This window comes from Spinacia oleracea, chromosome 6 (genome assembly GCF_020520425.1).
Source record: "Spinacia oleracea cultivar Varoflay chromosome 6, BTI_SOV_V1, whole genome shotgun sequence".
Lineage (NCBI taxonomy): Eukaryota > Viridiplantae > Streptophyta > Magnoliopsida > Caryophyllales > Amaranthaceae > Spinacia > Spinacia oleracea.
In genome coordinates, this window is record NC_079492.1 from 134,301,745 (window position 1) to 134,324,121 (window position 22,377).

The following is a 22,377-nucleotide window of genomic DNA, read 5'->3' on the forward strand; positions in this document are numbered from 1 at the left end:
CACCTAAATTCATTTCATACCCAAAACTTCATTTCATAACTTTTAATTCAACAAAACCTAACAACTAAAATTCAACAAAACCTACAACTAAAATTCAACAAAACCTAAATCCTAAAATGTACCCAATTAAAATTCAACAAATAATATCAACCATTAAAATTCAATTATAATGCATAATTAAAATTCAATTATAATGTCCACAATTAAAATTAAAATGCACAATTAAAATTCAATAAATATCAAAATTAAAATTCAATACCTAAGAGAGGAGAGACTACAATGAACAAGGGCGGCTGAGTGGGCGGCGGCGTGAAGGAGTGAGTGGGCGGCAGCGTGGACGACTTCCTTGGCCGTGGGCGGCGGCTCTAAAAAGGGAGTAGAGCAAGAAGGAGTGAAGCAGTGAAGTGCAGCGCAGTGAAGGGGCAGCGCAGTGAAGAAACGGCGGAAGGCACGGAAGGCGGCAGTGAAGCAACGACGGCAGTGAACAGGGTGAAGCCGCCGGTAAGAGCAAAGCAGTGTTGGTGTTGGTTTCGTTTGGGAGTGAAGCAGTGTTGGTTGTTTGTCGAGCAAAACCTAAGTCAGAATGAAGCTTGAAAGCAATTAAGCGTGAGCGCGAATTCGAAAAAAAAAAATCAAAACATATTGCGTCGCAGCTTTGTTAAACTGCGACGCAAATGACTCTAGGATGCCCCCCAGAGTCATTTGCGTCGCAGATTAGTAAATCTGCGACGCACTTGATTGAGTTAATTGCGTCGCAGTTTTACTAATCTGCGACGCAAATGACTCTGGGGGGCATCCTAGAGTCATTTGCGTCGCAGTTTAACAAAGCTGCGACGCAAATGACTAAATTTTATGCTAAAATTTGTCATTTGCGTCACATGTTCAGAATGGCGTGGCAAATGCGGGGATGCAAATAAGCCTTTTTCCACTAGTGTATTGCACCGGCTTCGTGCAAATAATAATGAATAATTGAACAATATGAAAATTTTATAATAACGTAATTAGAGATATTAACGATGTAAAATGTGCATTGGCAAATGTGAAGGCAAAGTGGAAGAACATTAAGGAACAGAGAGTACTATATATTCAAAACTTGAGATGAATACAATTCAACCAAAAAAAAAATTGTCATTATATTATACTTCGATTCTTTTTAGTTGCAACACTTTAATTTTCACTCCTGTCAATGTGTCACGGTCCGAATGTTTTGGGCACCGGGCCGTGCGGCGCGCTCCTACCTAGAGGGCGGTAGGGACGCAAGCCTTGTGCGGAACGAGTTCAACGGGGCTCGTGAAGCACGAGCAACCAAGGTTTCTGAGAATGAACGCTCTTGTCTTTTGACGACAAGAAGGGACGTGGACGCCGATCGGGCACTTGTGTGCGCACAGCAGTCACAAGTGGGACCGACGACGCGAGTGTATCTGTTTGAGGGACTTTGTTGAGGCAAGTAAGCTTAAAAACGAGCGACAGCGCAATATCAATAAAGGCACACAACAACGCAAGTGATTAAGCAAAGGCAACTTCTGGTGAGAGGTACTGAGTCATACCCCTCATAGAGGTTTATTTTGAATTAGCTAAAAGAACCCAGTGAACACTGGAATGACAGTAACATAATAATCTTATCTAAAGCCTAGAAACTTCAAAGAAAAGTCCTAGAAAGTTTAGATAAGATCAATACAAGGGAAATTAAGAAAAGTACAATGCAAGGAAGGTTGGATTCTAACATCCTCCCCCACTAAAGATGTCGACGTCCTCGACGACTTACAAGATTACAAAAGAACTAAAGAAAGCAATAAATAGAGAAGCTGCTTCAGTCTTCAGTTGAGGTGGTTCCGCGCTGGCGGAGCCTGAGGTTGGCGCGGGTGCTGATGTTGCGGTTAGAATCTTCTTCATCTGGGTGGTAGGGTTTGAGCCTACTAACATGGAACACCGGATGTATCTTCATCCATGTAGGAGGGTCAACCTTGTAAGCACTCTTCCCAATCCGTTTAGTGATGCGGATGGGGCCTTCATATTTTCTGATGAGCCTGCGGTCTCTGCCTCGAAGGAACCTTAGTTGTTCCGGCAATACCTTCACCATTACCATATCTCCCACATCAAACTCGACTGGCCTTCTGTTTTGATCGGCCCATTTCTTCATGCGCTTCGATGCTCGTTCTAGATAGGCACGAGCAATTTCAGTATTCTGTTCCCATTCTTTTGTGAACTCTCGAGCTTGACGGCTTCTCCCATCTTCGGTTCCCGCTACCGTGTGTGATAGGAGGGGTTGTTGGCCAGTTACCAACTCAAAAGGGCTTGTATTCGACGCAGAGCTTTTCTGAGCATTGAAGCAGAGTTGTGCCACATCAAGGAGCCTGACCCAATCTTTCTGGTTGGCACTCACAAAGTGACGCAGATATTCCTCCAGTAGTCCGTTGAATCTCTCAGTTTGCCCGTCCGACTGGGGATGGTGACTTGATGACATATTCAGCGCCGACCCCATCATTTGGAACAATTCTGACCAAAAGATACTTGTGAATCTAGGATCTCTGTCACTGACAATGTTCTTCGGCAAACCCCAATACTTCACTATATGCTTGAAGAATAGAGCAGCAGTTTCTTCAGCACCACATGTCTTATGTATCGGTACAAATGTGGCATACTTGGAAAACCGATCAACTACTACCATTGCAGAGCAAAACTGGTCCACTTTCGGTAATCCACTCATGAAGTCCATCGAGACACTCTCCCATGGCCGAGTGGGGACGGGGAGTGGCTCCAGTAGGCCTCCAGGTTTCTGTTTATCAATCTTATCTTGTTGGCACACGAGACAAGTCTTCGTATAGCCCATCACATCTTCTTTCATTCCAGGCCAGTAATAGCCCAAGGAGAGCAAGCTGAGGGTTCTCTGCCAACCGGGGTGACCTGCCCACAAGGTATCGTGACATTCTTTCAAGAGCATTCGGCGAAGGCCTCCAGATTTCGGGATGAACAGCTTGTAGCCTTTGGTGTATATAAGATCATCTTCTATCCAAAAGCGTCTGGTCTTCCCCTCTTCTATCATCTTCTTTATGGTGTCCGTCATAGGATCCCCCGCAAGATGCTGCTTGACTTGATCTTTGACAGATGTGGCCACGTTGCTTGCGGACAACGGAGCAAGTCTTCGCAAAGGAGCTAGGTCGGCACGCCGACTTAGGGCATCTGCAACTTTGTTGCTCACTCCAGTTCGATATGTAAATTCTACATCGAACTCTGCAAGTAACTCCTGCCATCGAGCCTGTCTACCTGTCAGTTTGGGCTGGGTGAGGAAGTGGCTTGCAGCTGTGTTGTCCGTGCGGACGATGAACTTCGAGCCCAACAAGTAATGTCTCCATCCTCTCAAACAATGAACGATGGCAAGAAGTTCCTTCTCTTGTGCAGCATACTTTCTCTCAGCCCCATTCAACTTTCGACTCTCGAACGCAACTGGATGCCCTTCTTGCAAGAGCACTCCCCCGAGAGCAAAATCGGATGCGTCTGTTTCTACCACAAAGGGTTTGTTGATGTCGGGGAGAGCCAATACTGGTTCTTTCATCACTGCTTCTTTCAACTTGCGAAATGCCACTTGATGGGTCTCCGCCCATTGCCAGGAGTTGTCTTTTCGCAACAAGTCTGTGAGAGAACTAGCTATCTCCGAGTAACCCTTTATGAATCTTCGATAGTAATTAGCTAGTCCCAAGAACGACCGTAGTTCAGAGGCGTTCTTTGGGGCTTGCCAATCACGTATAGCTTGAATTTTCTTCGGATCCATTCTGATACGGCCAGCTCCTACAAAGTGACCAAGGAAGCCAATCTCTGCCTGCGCGAACGCGCACTTCTCCCGCTTCACAAACAAGTGATGTTCTCTTAGTTTCTCGAACACCTTCCTCAGATGCTCAATGTGTTCTTCAAGTGTCTTGCTGTAGATCACAATGTCGTCCAAGTATACCACTACAAACTTGTCGAGGTATTCATGGAAGACTTGATTCATGAGTGTGCAGAATGTGGCTGGAGCATTGGTTAGCCCGAAGGGCATGACGAGCCATTCGAACGCTCCGTATCTCGTAACACATGCTGTCTTTGGTTCGTCGCCTTGAGCGATCCGAACTTGATGGTACCCCGACCTCAAGTCTAACTTAGTGAAGTAGACTGCATCCCCCAACTGGTCGAACAAGTCTGCCACTAGTGGAATTGGATAGTGGTTCCTCACAGTCACCTTGTTCAGCGCCCTATAATCGATGCACAAGCGGAGACTACCGTCTTGTTTCTTCTGGAATAGGACCGGAGCACCATAGGGTGCCTTAGAAGGGCGGACAAATCCACCTCTCAGCAAATCATCTAGCTGTCTTCGCAGTTCGGCAAGCTCTGGAGGAGCCATTCGATACGGACCTCGTGCCGGAGGCTTGGCTCCGTGCACTAGCTCAATTTCGTGATCAATGGCCCTCCTCGGCGGGAGAACTTTCGGAAGTTCCTCCGGAAGGATATCAGCAAACTCTCTAAGTAAGTCCATGAGATCTGGTGGTGTATCTCCTTGTGTTTCATCGTCTTTCATCGACAGGGTAGCGAGGAATGTAGGTTCATTCCTCTTGAGCCCTTTCTTTAACTGCATGGCTGATAAAAGAGGCCCCTTTTGTTTCTTCGTCTCTTTGCCAGGGGCACATGTCTTGAGGAGGCAAGGTTGTTGCCCTGCCACTAGTAAGGAACCCAGGTGCGGCATCGGGACGGCTTTGCTGGCACGGAGGAAATCCATGCCCAACACCAGATTGAAGTCGTCCATAGTCGCCACTGTGAAGTTGAGATGTCCACTCCAGTCTCCCAGCTGGGTGGGAACATTCTTTGCAATGCCGTGAATGGGCCTCGCTGCCGAGTTGACAGTTTTCATTTTCCCCCCTTCACGCATCAACTTTAACCCGAGTCTTTTTGCTTCGCTTTCAGTAACGAAGTTGTGAGTGGCACCTGTATCTACCATAGCTCGGGCTCTCTTCCCATTCACCTGGACTTCTACATACATCAATTCAGTACTGTGGGGTTTTTCTCCTTGAGATTCTTTTCCCATGGCATACATCATGTGGACGGCCCCAGCTTTGATGGCTCCTCTTCATCATACTCCGACTCTTCTCTATCATCCTGTGGAGTCGACTCTGAAGTGGTCATGGCGGACAACTTCTTCTGCAAACACTACTACAAAACGCGTGGTTTGGAGACGCTTTTTCAGCCTTTTTTCGACGCCAAAAAGCGTCGAGAAAATCGGCCTCGACGCTTTTAAAAAGCGTCGTCAAAAAGTGAGTCGAGATTCCTCGACGCTCTTTGGCGTCCAAACTTTCGACGCTTTTACCCGACGCGAGATTTTACCTGCCGTCGAGATTCTCGACGCCTCTTGGCGTCGATATTTTCCTACCGTGTGGAATATACTCAGTACGCCGCCATGCTCAAATTTATTCTATTTTATTTTCTCGACGCTTTTGGAAGTCGACTTAAAGAACTTGGCGGGAAATTTCAATCTAATGAGCACAATATAACATCAAAAAGCAATCCAAATTTGTTTGTATAAGCTTTTCTCCCACCTATATTTACATGCACAAATATGCATAAACCTACACTATTCATCATGATTATAAAACTAAAATTAAAGCAACAATATCAATGAAACCTTTTGAATAACTAGTCTTCAATCAACATTAAAATTAACTCAAGTACTTGAAATCTAGTACCTACCTGTTACTAAACAAAATCCATATTGTATTACTTCAATTAATATTAATTGTACAGTAGAGTAAGTCATAAAAGAAAAACTATTAAGTGTAGACTTTCTCCATATCAACCATATACATTATATTTCTAAAAAGCTAATACAACTTCTTAACAGTTGAGGCAATTAAATATTACAATCTACTTAGATGATGATAGTCACTAATTTGAAGTTCAAATGCCTTTTGTTCTCCTGTGAGCTCCATTACCTTCAATAGAAATAGGAAGGTAATTAGTACGGATAAAAACAAACAAGAGGTTAAAAAAGAGGAAAATAGACTTTTAAGCTAGCAGTGTATGATTTCATTAAATATGTTGTACAAACTACAACTCAAACAAATTTCTAATAAAGCATAGTACCATAATAAAACTAAAACAGCATTGCACATGATAGAACGCAAAGTGGAAACCAGAGTACAATCACATTGAAAAGTAGTGGAATATAAAATTAAAGAGACAGGACATAAAACTTATAATGCAACATACCCGCAGCGATAGATAAAAATAAACTGTGCAAGATCCAAATGCAAACAGAGGTCTTGACTTGGTTATTCATTTATGCTACTCGAAATTTCAATGCATTCATTCCAAGGGAACATCACTACATGTTTCTGCAAAAAATAATGCAACAAGCAGATGCATTTGACATATATAAATGTTAATCTCCCCAAGTATCATGGTCAAGCTATATAATTAAAAACTATATTATCACAGAGTTATCACCAAAAATACAAGAAGCAAATTACCTAGTATAAAGACATGAAAGAGAGAAACGATACCAAATAAAATTTTAGATCAGCCTGCTGACTGAGAGTGGAGGTACCCAGGATGACTTGAAGCTGCCACTAAACTCTTCTTAAACATGCATTTAACTACCTAAAATATGCTGCTACTTTTAGAATATTCTATCTTATTTTCTTAATATGACAGAAAGGTTCTTAACTAGTTAAGTAGTTAAAATCAAAATCATGCATTTAACTACCTAAAATATGCTGCTACTTTTAGGATATTCTATCTTATGTTCTTAATATGACGGAAAGGTTCTTAACTAGTTAATGTTCTTAGTATGAGTAAGAAATCAAAATCAACCGTCATAGAAATCTAAACGACCATGAAACAATAAATGCCAAGACGACATCTCAGGTTTGAAAATGGTCTCAAAATATTAGATTGCTTTGTTTTCGGAGGTTAATCAAGTACAATAGTTAATAGAACCCCCATAAAACTGATCAGGAGAAATAAACAGACACATATATGAAATTTCAGAAAAACAGAAGAATATATTACAGAAGCTCCATCAAAGGAAGTTCCGATCAGTTTATAAGAACAGCCTTGGAGATTCAATTTTGAAGCCTAATTTTTCACAAAAATGTGGCAGTGATTGCTAAACTCTTAATTGAACAATTTCTCTAGACCAACCTTAAATCAGTTTTGGGTAAATATGTGGTCTTATCAAACAATTATACCCTTCAGTTCTCATGAAACACAGCTCTCATACCAGATTTACAGTCTTTCCCCAGTTAAGTTCTGGCTACTTGCTAGAGCAATAAACTTGAAACATACAATCGATCCACATATCTTGAGAACAATAGAGCCTGACCTGGTTCAAATATCAAAATCTTACCAAAGTAACAGAACATAAGCTGCCAACTCCATTTCAAAGCAGAAACTTGAATGATCGGAACTATGAACTACAACAATAGAATTATCCAGAACCTGCAAACATGAAAATGAGTGCCTCGTGTTCAGCTCTACCGGATACCCTTAGGTACTTGATTGTATTACATGATTGTTTGCAAAAGTCTAAGTTAAACAGTCGCTTAAAATGCAAAAAAATATATATGGTACATAGTACTACCGCATAGCATCTATCCATAATTTTTTTGAAAAAAAAACATCTTTGCAAGTGGAACTAAAAGCTCAAAACACTAGTTCTGGAGAACAGGACGATTGTAAATACAACCCGTGATCAAGCTATCACTCTACTGTATTAATGGTTTGGTTACTAATATGACTGAGATCCTAAAATAGAAGTATTAACCTAAAATCTTCTTACAAGGCTAAGAATAACATAATAACACAAAGTCTTTCAAGGAAAATCCACATATAAACTCAAACAACAATCTACTAATTATATTTTGCTAGCAAGAAATGCTTTTTAAGGATATCTCCTAAACATGACTTTGGAATAATGCCACTTTCTGATATACGGAGTACAAGTCTTTCTTAAGAAGAAGAAATATCAAATAAAAGCGAATTACCTAATATTGGTGGTACTATAAGGACTAAGGAGTTTACAATATCTTACACTGCTCTTGCAAAAGAACAAAACGGCCCTTGTCATTGCATCCTTATTCATCATGATTGAACTTTGACACTAAGGTCACAAGTCACTACCCTTCAAGGAATTTGTTCATGTAAAGGAGATTTCAAAACTCCAAGTACAAGTAAGTATACAACCTGGTAGGCGACCTAGGGGTGGGTTCTCTACAACTTCGAAATCGCCCCCGAATCTAGAGCTGAAAGCGCATAAGTTAGCTGGACTAACGGTTCATCTTATCCCTTTTGTTTACCTATCATAGTATATCTCCTATTACTCCTTCTTTTAATTACTTAATTCTCTTCTTGTACCTCAATAGTCCAATTTTGATCCTCCAAAAGTAAAAGTAGTCCATTGTTCAGAAATTTAAAATTTTGAATTCTCTTCAAACAATAAACAACTCTGCTGATGAGAAACCAATCAAACTCCCAATTAAATACCAAAGGGGCAATGTCAGCGATCATACGTTAAACTACCAAAGAAAAAAGGGAAAACCAATGTGATCATGCATATTAGCAACATAAAAAGTTAAAAACCGAGACCTAAACAGAAAAAGTACAAAAACCCCGCACAATCAACCATGAAATTAAGCAAAATTTTGAATGGAAATGCTCATTTGATGCCATATTCACAGCAATTTGCAACAAATAAACCAAACCTAATTGTTAAATATAAACCCAATTAATCAAATTAGAAGAAAACTAAAAATTCGAAAGAAAAACAATCAGATTTGTTAGAAGCAACAAATACGCAATATTAAGCAAGAAATATAGAGAGAGAAAATGCTAACCCAGGAATGTTATCGCCCTCAAACTCAACGCATCTCTAGCCAACAAAAATAATTCACCATAAAAAGGAACAGTCAATGAACAATTCGATGGACAATTCGGGTTGTTGAGTCGATGGACAATTCGGGTTGTTTTGGGAAATTCCACCAGCTTCTGGAATCTGGACAGATCAATTCACCTCTTTTCAGATTGAAATACCGCGTCAAGCATAGGAAAACCGCAAATCGAACCTAAAAGCCTTGATCTTTCGATGACACTAGTTCATGGATCTGTGAGATTTTGTAAGAGCATGGATGAGTGAGATAGAGTTTGAGTATTGGGAGGCTAGGGTTCAGTTATGAGAGAATTATACGGAGTATTGGGAAAGGTGGATGTTTTTACCAAAATTGTTTTTGAAGCACACGACTAGTTACCACGTGCCGAGCATGTGCTTGGTGGACACCTTTTGCAGACGAGAATAATAGAAGACGCCAGTACGCGTCGAGAAAACTCGCGGACCACGAATTTCACCAACGCCTTACCCCTAGCGTCGAGCCCATGGCGTCGACATTTAACTCATTTTGTAGTAGTGAAACTGTCAATTTCTCCTTTGTGCTTGCATTCAAACCATTTGTGTGGTCCACGACACAATATGCAAGTGAGGGTTTTGTTCCACGACGAAGATCCGGACTGAGCTCCCCCTTTATTGGAAGAGGAGGGACCGCCACTCCTCCGTGATTCTTCTCCCCCACCTCGGTACTTGTTCCCCACACTGTTGGAACTAGCTTGGGAGCCATTCCCAGAAATCTTAGGAGTGCTCGCTGCAGAGTTGTTGTTCCCCTTCTTCTGAGCGGGTGCTCTATCGGACGAGTAATCCATCAACCTTTCTGCTGCCGCAATGGCCCCTGATAAGGTGTCAACTTTTGAGCGCCAGATTTCACGCTGAGCCCACTCCTTCAATCCCTTGACGAAGTTGAATAACCGATCCTTCTCGGTCATGTCTTTAATGTCGAGCATGCACGCGGAGTACTCCTTCACGTACTCTCGGATGGATCCCTTATGTTGCAAGGTTGTTAGCTTCGTCCGAGCAATGAATTCTGTGTTTTCAGGGTAAAATTGGGATATGAGCTCTGCCTTGAACTCTTCCCATGTATCAATCACCACCTTCTTGGCTTGGATGTCGGCGTATTTACACCGCCACCAGAGTTTAGCATCATCCGCCAAATACATTGTTGCAGTGTCCACCATCAGATTGTCCTTCAGTTGGCATATCCTGAAGTATTGCTCCATGTCGAAGATGAAGTTGTCGACCTCTTTGGAGTCCCTCGCACCACAGAAGGTACGAGGCTTGGGTGGCTTGATTCGGCTTGTACCGCCCCCACTAGTGTCTCTGTTAGCACGCATCAGAGTAGCGCACTTGTCCTGCGAGTCATCCACCATCCCTTGTAGATAGTTGAGATGCTCGCGCAATGAGTCTCTTTCAATTTTCAGTTCTTCGACGTCGGCCTCAAGATCGTCTATCCGCTTATCCTGCTTGATGACGATCTCTTCGGTCTGGGTCCATGATTCAGACTTGCCCTCCAGCCAGGCTAGTCTCTCTAGTATTGCTTCCATCTTGAGGTGCTCCCTCGGGTCTCTCGGGTCTAGATTTGAGCCTTGGCTCTGATACCAACTGTCACGGTCCGAATGTTTTGGGCACCGGGCCGTGCGGCGCGCTCCTACCTAGAGGGCGGTAGGGACGCAAGCCTTGTGCGGAACGAGTTCAACGGGGCTCGTGAAGCACGAGCAACCAAGGTTTCTGAGAATGAACGCTCTTGTCTTTTGACGACAAGAAGGGACGTGGACGCCGATCGGGCACTTGTGTGCGCACAGCAGTCACAAGTGGGACCGACGACGCGAGTGTATCTGTTTGAGGGACTTTGTTGAGGCAAGTAAGCTTAAAAACGAGCGACAGCGCAATATCAATAAAGGCACACAACAACGCAAGTGATTAAGCAAAGGCAACTTCTGGTGAGAGGTACTGAGTCATACCCCTCATAGAGGTTTATTTTGAATTAGCTAAAAGAACCCAGTGAACACTGGAATGACAGTAACATAATAATCTTATCTAAAGCCTAGAAACTTCAAAGAAAAGTCCTAGAAAGTTTAGATAAGATCAATACAAGGGAAATTAAGAAAAGTACAATGCAAGGAAGGTTGGATTCTAACACAATGCATATCTTAAATAATTAATATATTTAATTAAAATTATAAAATATTGATTTTAATACGAATCTAACAAGATTCCAATGAATATGTTTCTCATTAAGTACATATCATTAAAAAAAAAAAAAAAGTAGATTATGTGAATAGGAAAAAATATAAAGTGTTGCAACTATTTGGAAGCAGAAGAAGTACTACTAACTAAAGAAATAGCCCTGTCAAAAAAAAAAACTAAAGAAATAGCAGAATTGCTGAAGTATGGTTTTGACAGAAGCAGTGTTTACAGAAGACACAGAGGTGGAATGTGGAGAATATTTAAAATGCAGTTGCAGAAGCCAATGAGGCGGAGGCCAAAAAAGGTTGGTGAATCGATGAAGCTGTTTCCTACTAAAATCAGAATCTTGTAAACTGTAAAATGACAAGCAATTTTCAGAATATTGTGCCCAGGGCCAAGTGTCAATACCCAGTTCCACCTTGCCATCTATTAATTCTTGTATTAAATCTACATCTTCATCTTCATCTTCATCTTCATCTTCATCTACATCTACAGTAAGGAAGCGAAGAGCGCATATACCGTAGTAGTTAAAAAAAGGTAAAAGCACATAGTTACCTTTGGACCACCCCAAATCTTCCGCGGTGACCGAGAAGTTGACATAGTTGGTAGTGAAAAACACACAATCATCTAGGTTCTTAACAACCTTCCAGCTTCCAGCCTCCAATATATAATTCTTAGATTTTGTATTAACAAGATACAACCGTCCATTTGATTCGACTAAAGCCGGAACTGGGAAATCATGTTTCAACTCTAACTGGTTTTCTCTCATCAAATCACTTACCTCGTAAGTTGTTGGATCAATCATTATTAACCTCGCTGCCAGTTTTGTTGTTGCATAAAATTTACCCGAAAAAGTGATAATATCACAGAAAAAGTTATTCTTGATTAAGGGATCTGTTATAACACTCCAACAAGTCTCTCCTGGCCTCCACAAACCCAACTTTCCTTCGACCTTAAACAACACCAAAACGGTAAAATCATCATCATTATTATTATTATTATTCCGGTATACGACGGCTTTAGCTTCTTTTGGCCTATTGCCGCTGTGATGACGTGTGCTATATTCGAGTGAATAACACCTAGTGATTTCCTTGATATTACACTCAAATATATCAAAGGATCCTTTAAACAATCTAGGGTGCTCGAATGATGCAGGTGTCGTAGTATAAGGGTTTTGGAGGTGCCATCTATTCGATTCAACCAGTTGTTCTACCCTGACAATCCAACCACATCCACCTTTGTGTCCCGGTGGAGATGGGAATATGAAAAGATCACTTTGTGAAAGATATGCTTCATTGTACTCGATTAATTTTGATTCTGGTTTTAAGAAAGAGGGGGGTGGAAGTTTAAGAGGGAATTTAAGACTAGTTGATGATGATGTTAGAGGTAATAGAGAAGAGCGCCAACAACTGCAAACGGAACGAAGCCTTCGAAGCTTCAAACAACCGTCAATGCGTTGGTAAATCTCGAACAAGATATCTCTAGGAAGATTTTTCCAATCTCTATGTTGTTCCTCCTCCCTCTTTCTCTTAGGGAAACCCATCTTTTTTATTTTTAAGATCGACTGTGATTTCTGCTACTCATATATATATATATACAAATAACCAAAATTATCCGGAATTTACCGTCAGGCGTTAGGGAATTCAATGCGTATTCGGCGAGGATATATTTTATATGCATTTCATTAGGTTTGGAACTCTAAATTAACATAGATTTGGTACACAAATTGTCTCATAGAGGATTTTAAATGAATTTGATTAGATTTGAAACTCTAAATAAAAATAAATCTGGTACACAAATTGTTTGGTAGAGGATTTTATATGAATTTTATTAGGTTTGAACTCTAAATTAAAATAAGGCTGTTGATTATTTTTTTTAATTTTTTATAAACTTTTAGAAAAGACGGTCTAATAAGAAAGACCACTATCCACCAAGATTGTATCGCAGGTCAATTTTTTTTCGCGGGTCGTAAGTAGTCTGTGGGTTGTGTCACGGGTCGGGTATATTTCAGGTCATTTTCCTCATTTTGGAATTCACTGTTCACTTGAACAGAGAGAAAGAGGTTTCCATTTGAGGAGAGAGAAACCATTCCGTCGCCCAATCTTCTTCAATTTTTGCCAAATTTCTGTAAGCGCTTTCTTATTTCTCTTTGTTTTGTTGATTCGTCCATTTCTTCGCGATTTTGTTTTTGTTTTCGATTAGGTTTTGGTGCGGTGCTGGTTGTGTTGGACTTGCAGTGGTGGCGGCACCATAAATTGTTGTCTGTTATGCGTTGTTGTTGGTGAGAAGACGTCGGTGCTTTGTTGTAGCTCCTGCTTCTGTGCTGGACAACGTGCGAAGAACAAATCTTGTGGTGGTTGTGCTGGTGGCCTGGTACTCTGGTAGCTATGGCCGTGGCTAGCTGCAATGTGAAATCAAAGATGCTATTATCGTTCGTCACATGCTTCATCGCATCGTAATGTTTCATCACCGCCGCCGTTGTCATGCCTTGTTCTCGTCATCGCAAGAAATGTGGCAAATCTTACATCTCACTTCTCCATTCTTCTTCAGTTCTTTTTGGTTTTTGATTAATTTGTCGATTTTAATTTTTTTGGTTGACTGTTGGATTTCTAACGTCTCCGGCGAGATCGTTGAGGAGACACGAAGGAACATAGGCGGCGATCGAAGTGATGATCATCTATTACCTGCTTTTCAAATCAAAAGATATGATCGGTGATTCACCTCCACCGTGCTGCACAAACCATAATTAAATCATCCTCAACCGCCGACACCACCACCTTCTCTTTGTCGGACAACCAGAAATTCCGGTTGAAGGAGATTGATGTTATCGTTTTTGTATTGTGTGTGTTTGTCGCTGTATGTCATATGTTTGCACAAGAAAACAGAGAAGGAGATCGTGCTCCACTAGAAGGAACAGTGGTGGCCCATGGCTGCGTTGGTAGCGGTGGATGCAAGCGAAGGAAGAACGCAGTTGCGGCCGGCAGTCGATGGTGGCAGCTCCAATCCATTTTTTACTCACTTCTAATATAATTTTCGATCCGTATTGTAAATGTAATTCAATTTTGTTTTATTTCTTTTAGTAATGATTAAATTGGTTTTAGTAAATAATTATACTTTATTAGTTATATTTTTGGCTTATTGGATATGAAAATAAAATGCTTTAGTTACACTTTTTTCAATAAAGTCCTCTTTTGTTTTAGTTAAAGTTACATTTGTTTTAGTTAAAAGTTTTTATGTTTTAGTTAAGAGTAGTTTTTTTTAGTTAAAAATATATTTCTGAGGATAAATTATGATTTTTTGAGATTTAGTTATGGTTTCATAATTTCTAGTTAATGTTTAGCACCATAACCAAGTAGTTAATCAATGGAACTAATAAGTTAACAAATATAAAGAGAGTATTTGTTATACCTGAAATTCAATTAGTTAAGCCTAAAACTCAACAAGTTAGTCATTGGAACTAATTAGTTAAGAAATGTAATTAACCAATTAGTTAAGTATTGAAACTAATTAGTTAAAATTTATTTAGTTTAAATTAAGAATAATTTTATTTTAATTAAAAATTATTTCGTTTTAGTTATGATTGAATTCGTTTTAGTTTAAAAATAATTTTTTTTAGTCGAGTGTTTTTTACTTCTAGATTTTTTTCAGTTTTAGTTAAGATTTTCTGAGTTTTAGTTAAGATTTTTTTAATTTTAGTAACGATTTTCTTGGTTTTAGTTAAGATTTTTTTAGTTTTAGTCACGTATTTATGTGTTTCAGACAAAGAATTTCAGGGCTTTAGTTAAGATTTTATGGGTTTTAATTATGATTTCCTAAGTTTTAGTTAAGTTTTTTTGAGTTTAATTAGTTGCACATTTCTAAGTTGTAGTTAAGATTTTGAAAGTTTTAGCTAAAATTTTCCGAGTTTTAGTTATGATTTCCGTTGTTTTAGTTAAGATTTTGATGGAGACGAATTTGGACTATTTAGAGACGGAATTACACGTCTATAATAAAATGATTATTTTGTAGTGAAAGGAAAAAGTACGAAGAATAGTATCCTATTACTTAAAAAAAAACAATTATTGTAGGAAACATTAAGTTTAGAAGACAATATTTAGAATACACTCATATTATTCATTTTATGGCACATGTTTTAATAACTTTAAACATGTTCTACGCCTTTTTTTATATCATGTTCTAAATGTTAAGAATGCTGTTCTATTTTGTCACACGTTCTAAACATTGTTCATGTTCTAAACACCAAAGGTCAATTCACCTTTGTTATATATATATATATATATATATATATATATATATATATATATATATATATATATATATATATATATATATATATATCAAAAGTTTAGAAGATGATATTTAGAATAAACTCATACTGTTCCCCTTAAGGCCTATGTTCTAAAAATTTAGACAAGTTGAAATCCTCTATTCAGACCATGTTCTAAAAAGTTAAGCTTATTGCATATGTCCTGAATTAGGATAGCAAATTTTATAAACCAATGTTTTATTTATCAATGTTAAAAAAAATGGGGGAGGACGTTGTATAAAGAATAGTATCCTACCTTCGATTTCAATACACTCATGCAGGCATACCCTATTAGTCGATTTCAATCAATTAATTGCCATACAAAAAACCCTTGTCAAAAAACTATTTGACTGACTACAAAAAAGAAACAAAAATACAATTTAAGCAGGTGACCTAAAAATTAAACGTAAAAAACTATTCTGAGAAAAGTATGAATTGTCGTAAATAGGACCAAAACTCCTAAACTGTAACAATCCAATTTATACATGAGCATCATGAAAAAGAAATCAGAAATGAATTCCAAAACTATTTGGATGTGACAAAAATAAATTCAAGAAAGAGACAAAAAACTTTCTACCCAATCCAATCTACAGTAGTACGTAGTGTTAGAATTTAGAAACTCAAAGTTCCCCATTTTTCTAGGGTTTATTACCGGTCATGTTTTGCTTTCAGAAGACGAGGAGGGTGAAGCAAGAAAAATTGGATCAATGTCAAATAGTGTTTCTTGAGGATGAAGCTGTTTACATAACGTCAAATATACCTTATACAGTCCTTCCAATCTGCTGCCATTATAAGGGAGGTGATTATGTTTGCAAAAATATCGAAGTTGTGCCGGACTACATAACCCAACGTGCTGTCCCAAAACCAAGAAAAGCCAATCTATTGCCCTCTTCTTCTCCGATATTATCACCGTGCAGTAACCGCGGCAATGCTTACGGTTACACACCGGAGGCTTTGGAATTGTCCATGGCTGCGGGGCCCATCCGTTCCATCCTTCTTTCCCGTTTCGAATGAACTCCGTTATTTCGCGAAACTTTTCTTTAACATTATAGGACACCGTGAAGTGGCCGTGATCCGAGCATTTAGCTTTGCCAGAGACGACTCTAATCCCTTTCAATTGTGTCAAAGAATGGACCCTTGCTCTCTGGTCTGTCGCCCAGGGATACGGTGGCTCAATCACCATGGTCTTTAGGACGGTTGGGCGCGAGAAGTTATCCCCCATTACAGCTTTCTCCATCAACGTACACAGCTAGGCTACTAAATTCGCAGATATATTTTCTTGTTAGGACGTAGGAGTTCGAGTATTTTTATTTATTTTTCTGGAGATTCCACTATTAAATGATAAAATTAATCTAATATAAATTTTTGTTTTTAATTATTTAACCAACCTTCTTGAAGGATAACTGTATTTTCTTGATTTAATGTCGGTTCGTATGATTGTTAAAAGTTACTCCAATTAATAGTGGCGGGGTTAGGTAGGTGCATGGGGGGTCCACCGATCCCCCAAAAAAAACTGGGAAAAAAAAACTTATAGCTGAGATCTAAGAGACCTGGTATCAATATGAACCGATCTCTTAGGTTTACACCAGCTTCACACGTAAGAGATCAGTATACTATAGAGATAATCCTAAGAGAACAGTCGTTAGATAAAACCGTTCTCTTAGGATTTTGAATTACTATAGGGGATTATCTTAAGAGAGCATTCTTTAGAAACAACTGGTCTCTTAGAGTTTTGAATTTAACTAAAATTAAGTTATTATTTTCAGTTTTCACCACACATGAAAATCGTAGAGAATAATTGTAATAATTTTGTACGATTGTAATATGAATATTGATTAATTTTAGGACGATATATTTTTTTTATTAATATATTGTGTGTTGCGGAGGATCACCCGACACAGCCGACACCCCAAAAAAAAATTCCTCGCTCCGCCACTGCCAATTAATAAAGTGAAATTGTTTAGTGGATAACCGTATCTTCTCAGTGATTGTTTTCTCTCACTCTTTGGCATGAGCTGATCTTGCACGTGTCTTTTGGGGCAATATGTTTTTGTAAAATGAAGGACTATCTCCATATACAAACTTTTTAAAAAGGCCGATTTACGACAATTTATTGTGTGATGGTTAAAAAAGTAAGATTATCTGCACCTGTTCTTTTCTTTTAGTTACCCTCTATACACATCCAGCTTTAATGTTTTCACTACTGCTGAGTCACTCTAACTTGCTAACGTAAGTCCCGACTAAATTTCCACTACAAGAATTTGTATCTTTAACGACAACCTAATTACGACGGGTCAAAAATCCCGTCGCAAAAGCCTTTTGCGACGGGGCAAACAACCAAACAATGACGGGAATAACCGTCGCAAATGTCTTTTACGACGGGTTTACGATGGATTTACGACGGGATTTCTATTAACGACGGCACCCTTTTATGACGGGTTAGCGACAGGAAATCCCGTCGTTAATCAATGATTATTGGCCTTTCGCGACGGGATTTCCCGTCGTTAATAGTACAATTTCTTGTAGTGTTCATTAGTACAACGAGAACTTAGAACGTGGTTGTGGCAGATGGAACAACACACTCGTGCTACCGTAGAGTTATTCACAACCTTAATATGAAGCCCGAAAATTGTAGGTTCAACATGAACAATCCTTAACTTGATGATATGGGAGCTCTCAAGCTCACCAACAATGGCTGACAGTTTCAGAAATAGATTGGGGGAAGAAGACTTGAGTAGAAAGATAGAAGGAGAGAATAAGAGAATAAGAGAGAGAGAAGGAGATTTCTGTATTTGATTAATTCTTGAATGAATATTACAATTTGATATCCAACTTATTTATACAACAACCAAACTAAACTAACTTTGCTAACAACCTATATAACTAGTTTAGACTAACTGACTACAGAAGAATCTCAGCTAAGCTCCCCTAACATTCCTCCCTCCTTATGAGAGACTTGTCCTCAAGTTTGCATCAAAATGACAGTATACAGTAGAACTTGTTGTAAGGAGCCGGCAAAACCGACTGATGAAACTCACTCATGATGGATTGATGTCATCAAGGTAACTAGGAAATCCATCGAAATTCTGGACCCACCTCCTTATTTTCTCTACTGAATGCACCAAACAACTGACATTTAAACTAATTAGGCTAGCATATTTTTTCTTTGATTGCTTCTGCTGACATATAGTTTGCCATTAAAGAGGATGTGGAGGAGGAGGCCAAGGAAGAGGCCTATCTGATCTATGTTGATCAGCTTGTTACGTTGTTTCAGCCTAGTTTGTGCCCTCATGGTGATTAGTACTGCCACAGAGAGTATGATACATTGATCCCGTTCCTCATGACTAAACTTATGACCCAAATCACCTTGTTGACCATCATAGTAATGCAACCCTATTTTAGTTTGAAGACATAATGAAACATTAGCCACTTTTCCAAGACAACTTGGTTCACATTTGGCCACGATTGCTTGTTGATTAACATATAATGGTGTAGGCTGAAAGAATTGCTTAGAATTAGGAAGGCAAGTATCAGCTTGTACTAATTCTGGAGAAGGAATTGACACAGAATATTGAGTACTAACCATTGAATATTTCAATGGTTCTTCTGCATCAAGAACCTTGTTCTTGGCTACTGCAGAACTTACTTCTTCTTGAACGGTAGTTCTGCTTGACATTTTATCAAACACCTTTGGTGCATCCCTATTATTGAACTCCAATGCAATCACATAATCACCTTCTTCATCATATACCACAACAAAATCCCAATTATCACCACTATGGCTGCACTCATGTACTGGAAGTAATGGTTCATCACACCATTCACAAAATCCTTTATTCCAACTATCAAAACATTCACTCTTCAAAAGCTTTTTGAATGATTTTATTACCTTTTTCTGTTGAGCAACTTCAAGTTGTGGAATAATTGGTTCTTCTGGTTGAAGGTTGTTGTAAAAATCATCAAGCCCCATTTTGCAATGTGCTAGAACAAGATTCTGGTTCAAATATGATTGGACAAACGTCAAGAACTCAAAGCTTCTTGGCTGGGAATTTACTCGAACAGATTGTGTGCAAGCAGAATTTCTCAAGAACAAGTTGTGTGCAAGCAGAATTTCTCAAGAACGGAAAATGGTCTGAGGAAAGAACGGCTCTGATACCAATGACATGGGAGCTCTCAAGCTCACCGGCCAACAATATATGGGAGCTCTCAAGCTCACCAACAATGGATGACAGTTTCAGAAATAGATTGGGGGAAGAAGACTTGAGTAGAAAGATAGAAGGAGAAAATAAGAGAATAAGAGAATAAGAGAGAGAGAAGGAGATTTCTGTATTTGATTAATTCTTGAATGAATATTACAATCTGATATCCAACTTATTTATACAACAACCAAACTAAACTAACTTTGCTAACAACCTATATAACTAGTTTAGACCAACTGACTACAGAAGAATCTCAGCTAAGCTCCCCTAACACTTGAACATTCCCTCCTTGACCTTCCGGTACCGATTCCGGATGATAGACTAAATTGGATATAGCTAAGGGTTACTTTGTGCAATGGCCGGTTAACATGATATTCTTTCCAAAGGGAGGTATAATTTCCAAAGGGTGGAATTTGTCCTCAAGCTAAGAAACATCGTGATAGTTTTCCTGTTAGTGATAGCAAGGCTAGTCGAATGTTTGAATTAATTCATTGTGATTTATGGGGGCGAAATTCTATTCCCTCTACAAGCGGTGCACATTATTTTTTGACATTGGTAGATGATTTTTCTAGAGCGGTTTGGGTGTATCTGTTACATTCAAAAACAGAAGTTTATAAAGCTTTTCGTTCTTTCTTTGCCATGATTGAACGTCAATTGGAAACTAATGTCAAATTCGTTAGGAGCGACAATGGTACTGAATTTAAATGTATGCTTGATTATTTTGATGAGAATGGGATTATTTTTCAAACTTCTTGTGTTGGTACTCCACAACAAAACGGTCGGGTTGAACGAAAACACCAACATATTCTGAATGTTGGTAGAGCTTTGATGTTTGAGGGTAATCTCCCTATTTCTCTTTGGGGTGAATGCATTTTAGGTGCGGTTTATTTAATTAATCGTACCCCGTCTGGCTTGTTACAAAACAAAACTCCATTTGAAGTCTTATTTGGCAAAGAACCTGACCTTGATCACCTTCATATTTTTGGTTGCTTGAGCTATGCATATAATCATAAATCTAAGGGTCAAAAATTTGCTTCTCGGAGTAGAAAATGCATGTGCTTTTGTTGGCTATCCAAATGGCAAGAAGGGGTGGAAAATGTACGATATGGAAACCGCCGAAATTTTTGTATCTCGTGACGTTAAATTTCACGAAAATGAGTTCCCTTTTGCTACTATAAATGCTGGAATAATTGGGGATGACATGGGACTTAACAATGAAAATATTGGTGTTGATATTGTTTCTTTGGATGATTTGGAAAATATGTTGGAAACTGAGGGTGAACCAGTTGGGGCCGCAGGTGAGCCGTGGGTAGTTGATCATGTCCACGGTGGGACTGTGGATCACTCTGCCTCAACAGAAAGCACCTCTCCTATACTAGCCCACGGTGAAGGCCCAACTACATCAACTCCTCTTGTTTCTTTGTCTTTTTCTGCTGGGCCACATGATTCCACTTTGGCCCACCATGCTGCCACGTCCTCCTTTAAATGAAGCTTCACATGGTTTCCCTTTGGACAAACATTCTGCTCAGGAGTCCGTGCCACCTACATTACTTGGACAGCAGGCCCAACCCACCTCTCACGAGTTGGGTGCTGCATCTTTTCCAAGTGAAGCTCCCCTCGGTTTGGGTAAAGGTTTCCGTCTGAAACGCCCTTCTGTTCGGCTCATGGATTATGTCGCACACACTATACAAGCAACGAGTCCATCCTCTTGTTCATCTCCCTCCACAAGTTCCTCAGGTAATCCCTATCCTATAGCACATTTTGTGAATTGTGATAAATTTTCAATATAACACCATATATTTCTTGCATATGTACTTGCAGCACTTGAGCCTAAAACTTTTAATGAGCCTATGAAAGATGCCGGTTGGAGGGAAGCAATGCAAAAAGAAATTGGGGCGCTCGAGGAAAATGAGACTTGGGACATGGAAGAATTACCGCCCGGAAAGAAAGCTCTTGGATTCAAATGGGTGTATAAAATCAAGTTTCATGCGAATGGTACAATTGAGCGTCTGAAAGCACGTTTGGTCATTTTTGGGAATCATCAGGTTAAAGGAATTGATTATAATGAGACGTTTGCTCCGGTGGCAAAGATGGTTACTATGCGTGCTTTTATTGCGGTCGCAGCTGCAAAGAATTGGGAATTGCATCAGATGGACGTTCATAATGCATTTTTGCATGGTGACTTGGATGAGGAGGTATACATGAAACTGCCACCAGGTTTTAACGTCGGCAAACCCGGAATGGTTTGTCGCTTGAAGAAATCGCTTTATGGTCTGAAACAAGCACCTAGATGTTGTTTTGCAAAGTTAGCTGCATCATTACGGAATTATGGTTTCCTTCAGTCCTACTCAGACTATTCGCTCTTCACTTTCAAAGAGGGCAAGGTTCAACTTAATGTGCTTGTGTACGTTGATGATCTAATTATATCTGGTAATTACTCTTCCGCTATTGCTTCTTTCAAACACTATTTGGGTGAATGTTTTCATATGAAAGATTTGGGCGTGTTGAAGTATTTCCTTGGAATTGAAGTGGCCCGTAGCCCAGAGGGAATTTTTCTTTGCCGACGGAAATATACTATGGATATTATTGCGGAAGCGGGATTATTAGGTTCGAAACCAGCAGGATTTCCAATTGAACAAAATCATAATCTCGCTCTTGCAAGTGGTGCTCTTCTCGATGATCCGGAACCATGCCGGCGCCTCGTGGGCCGTCTCATTTATCTGTCATTTACTCGTCCTGATTTGGCTTATACAGTTCACATATTAGCGCAGTTTATGCAAGCA

General features: G+C 39.5%; 2 protein-coding genes and 1 long non-coding RNA gene across 3 annotated transcripts; all 3 read right to left on the reverse strand.

Moving 5' to 3' along the window:
• Positions 1-5,715: 5,715 nt before the first annotated feature.
• Positions 5,716-9,198, reverse strand: LOC130463747 (uncharacterized). The gene is made up of 4 exons (XR_008923883.1): positions 8,856-9,198; positions 7,370-7,461; positions 6,232-6,356; positions 5,716-5,954 (listed from the first exon to the last, which is right to left on the reverse strand). It is a non-coding gene; the product is annotated as an uncharacterized lncRNA (long non-coding RNA).
• A 1,866-nt stretch (positions 9,199-11,064) lies between these two features.
• On the reverse strand, positions 11,065-12,632 carry LOC110785300 (F-box protein SKIP23-like). The gene has a single exon (XM_021989736.2). It carries the CDS (start codon positions 12,630-12,632, stop codon positions 11,253-11,255), a length of 1,380 nt encoding a protein of 459 aa, XP_021845428.2. The 3' UTR covers positions 11,065-11,252.
• A 3,013-nt stretch (positions 12,633-15,645) lies between these two features.
• On the reverse strand, positions 15,646-16,804 carry LOC130463976 (uncharacterized). The gene has a single exon (XM_056833300.1). It carries the CDS (start codon positions 16,630-16,632, stop codon positions 16,051-16,053), a length of 582 nt encoding a protein of 193 aa, XP_056689278.1. The 5' UTR covers positions 16,633-16,804; the 3' UTR covers positions 15,646-16,050.
• Positions 16,805-22,377: the final 5,573 nt, after the last annotated feature.

Excerpts from the sequence above, each read along its gene's own strand:
- LOC110785300 (XM_021989736.2), bottom strand. The coding sequence starts at position 12,632 with ATGGGTTTCCCTAAGAGAAAGAGGGAGGAGGAACAACATAGAGATTGG.
- LOC130463976 (XM_056833300.1), bottom strand. The coding sequence starts at position 16,632 with ATGGAGAAAGCTGTAATGGGGGATAACTTCTCGCGCCCAACCGTCCTA.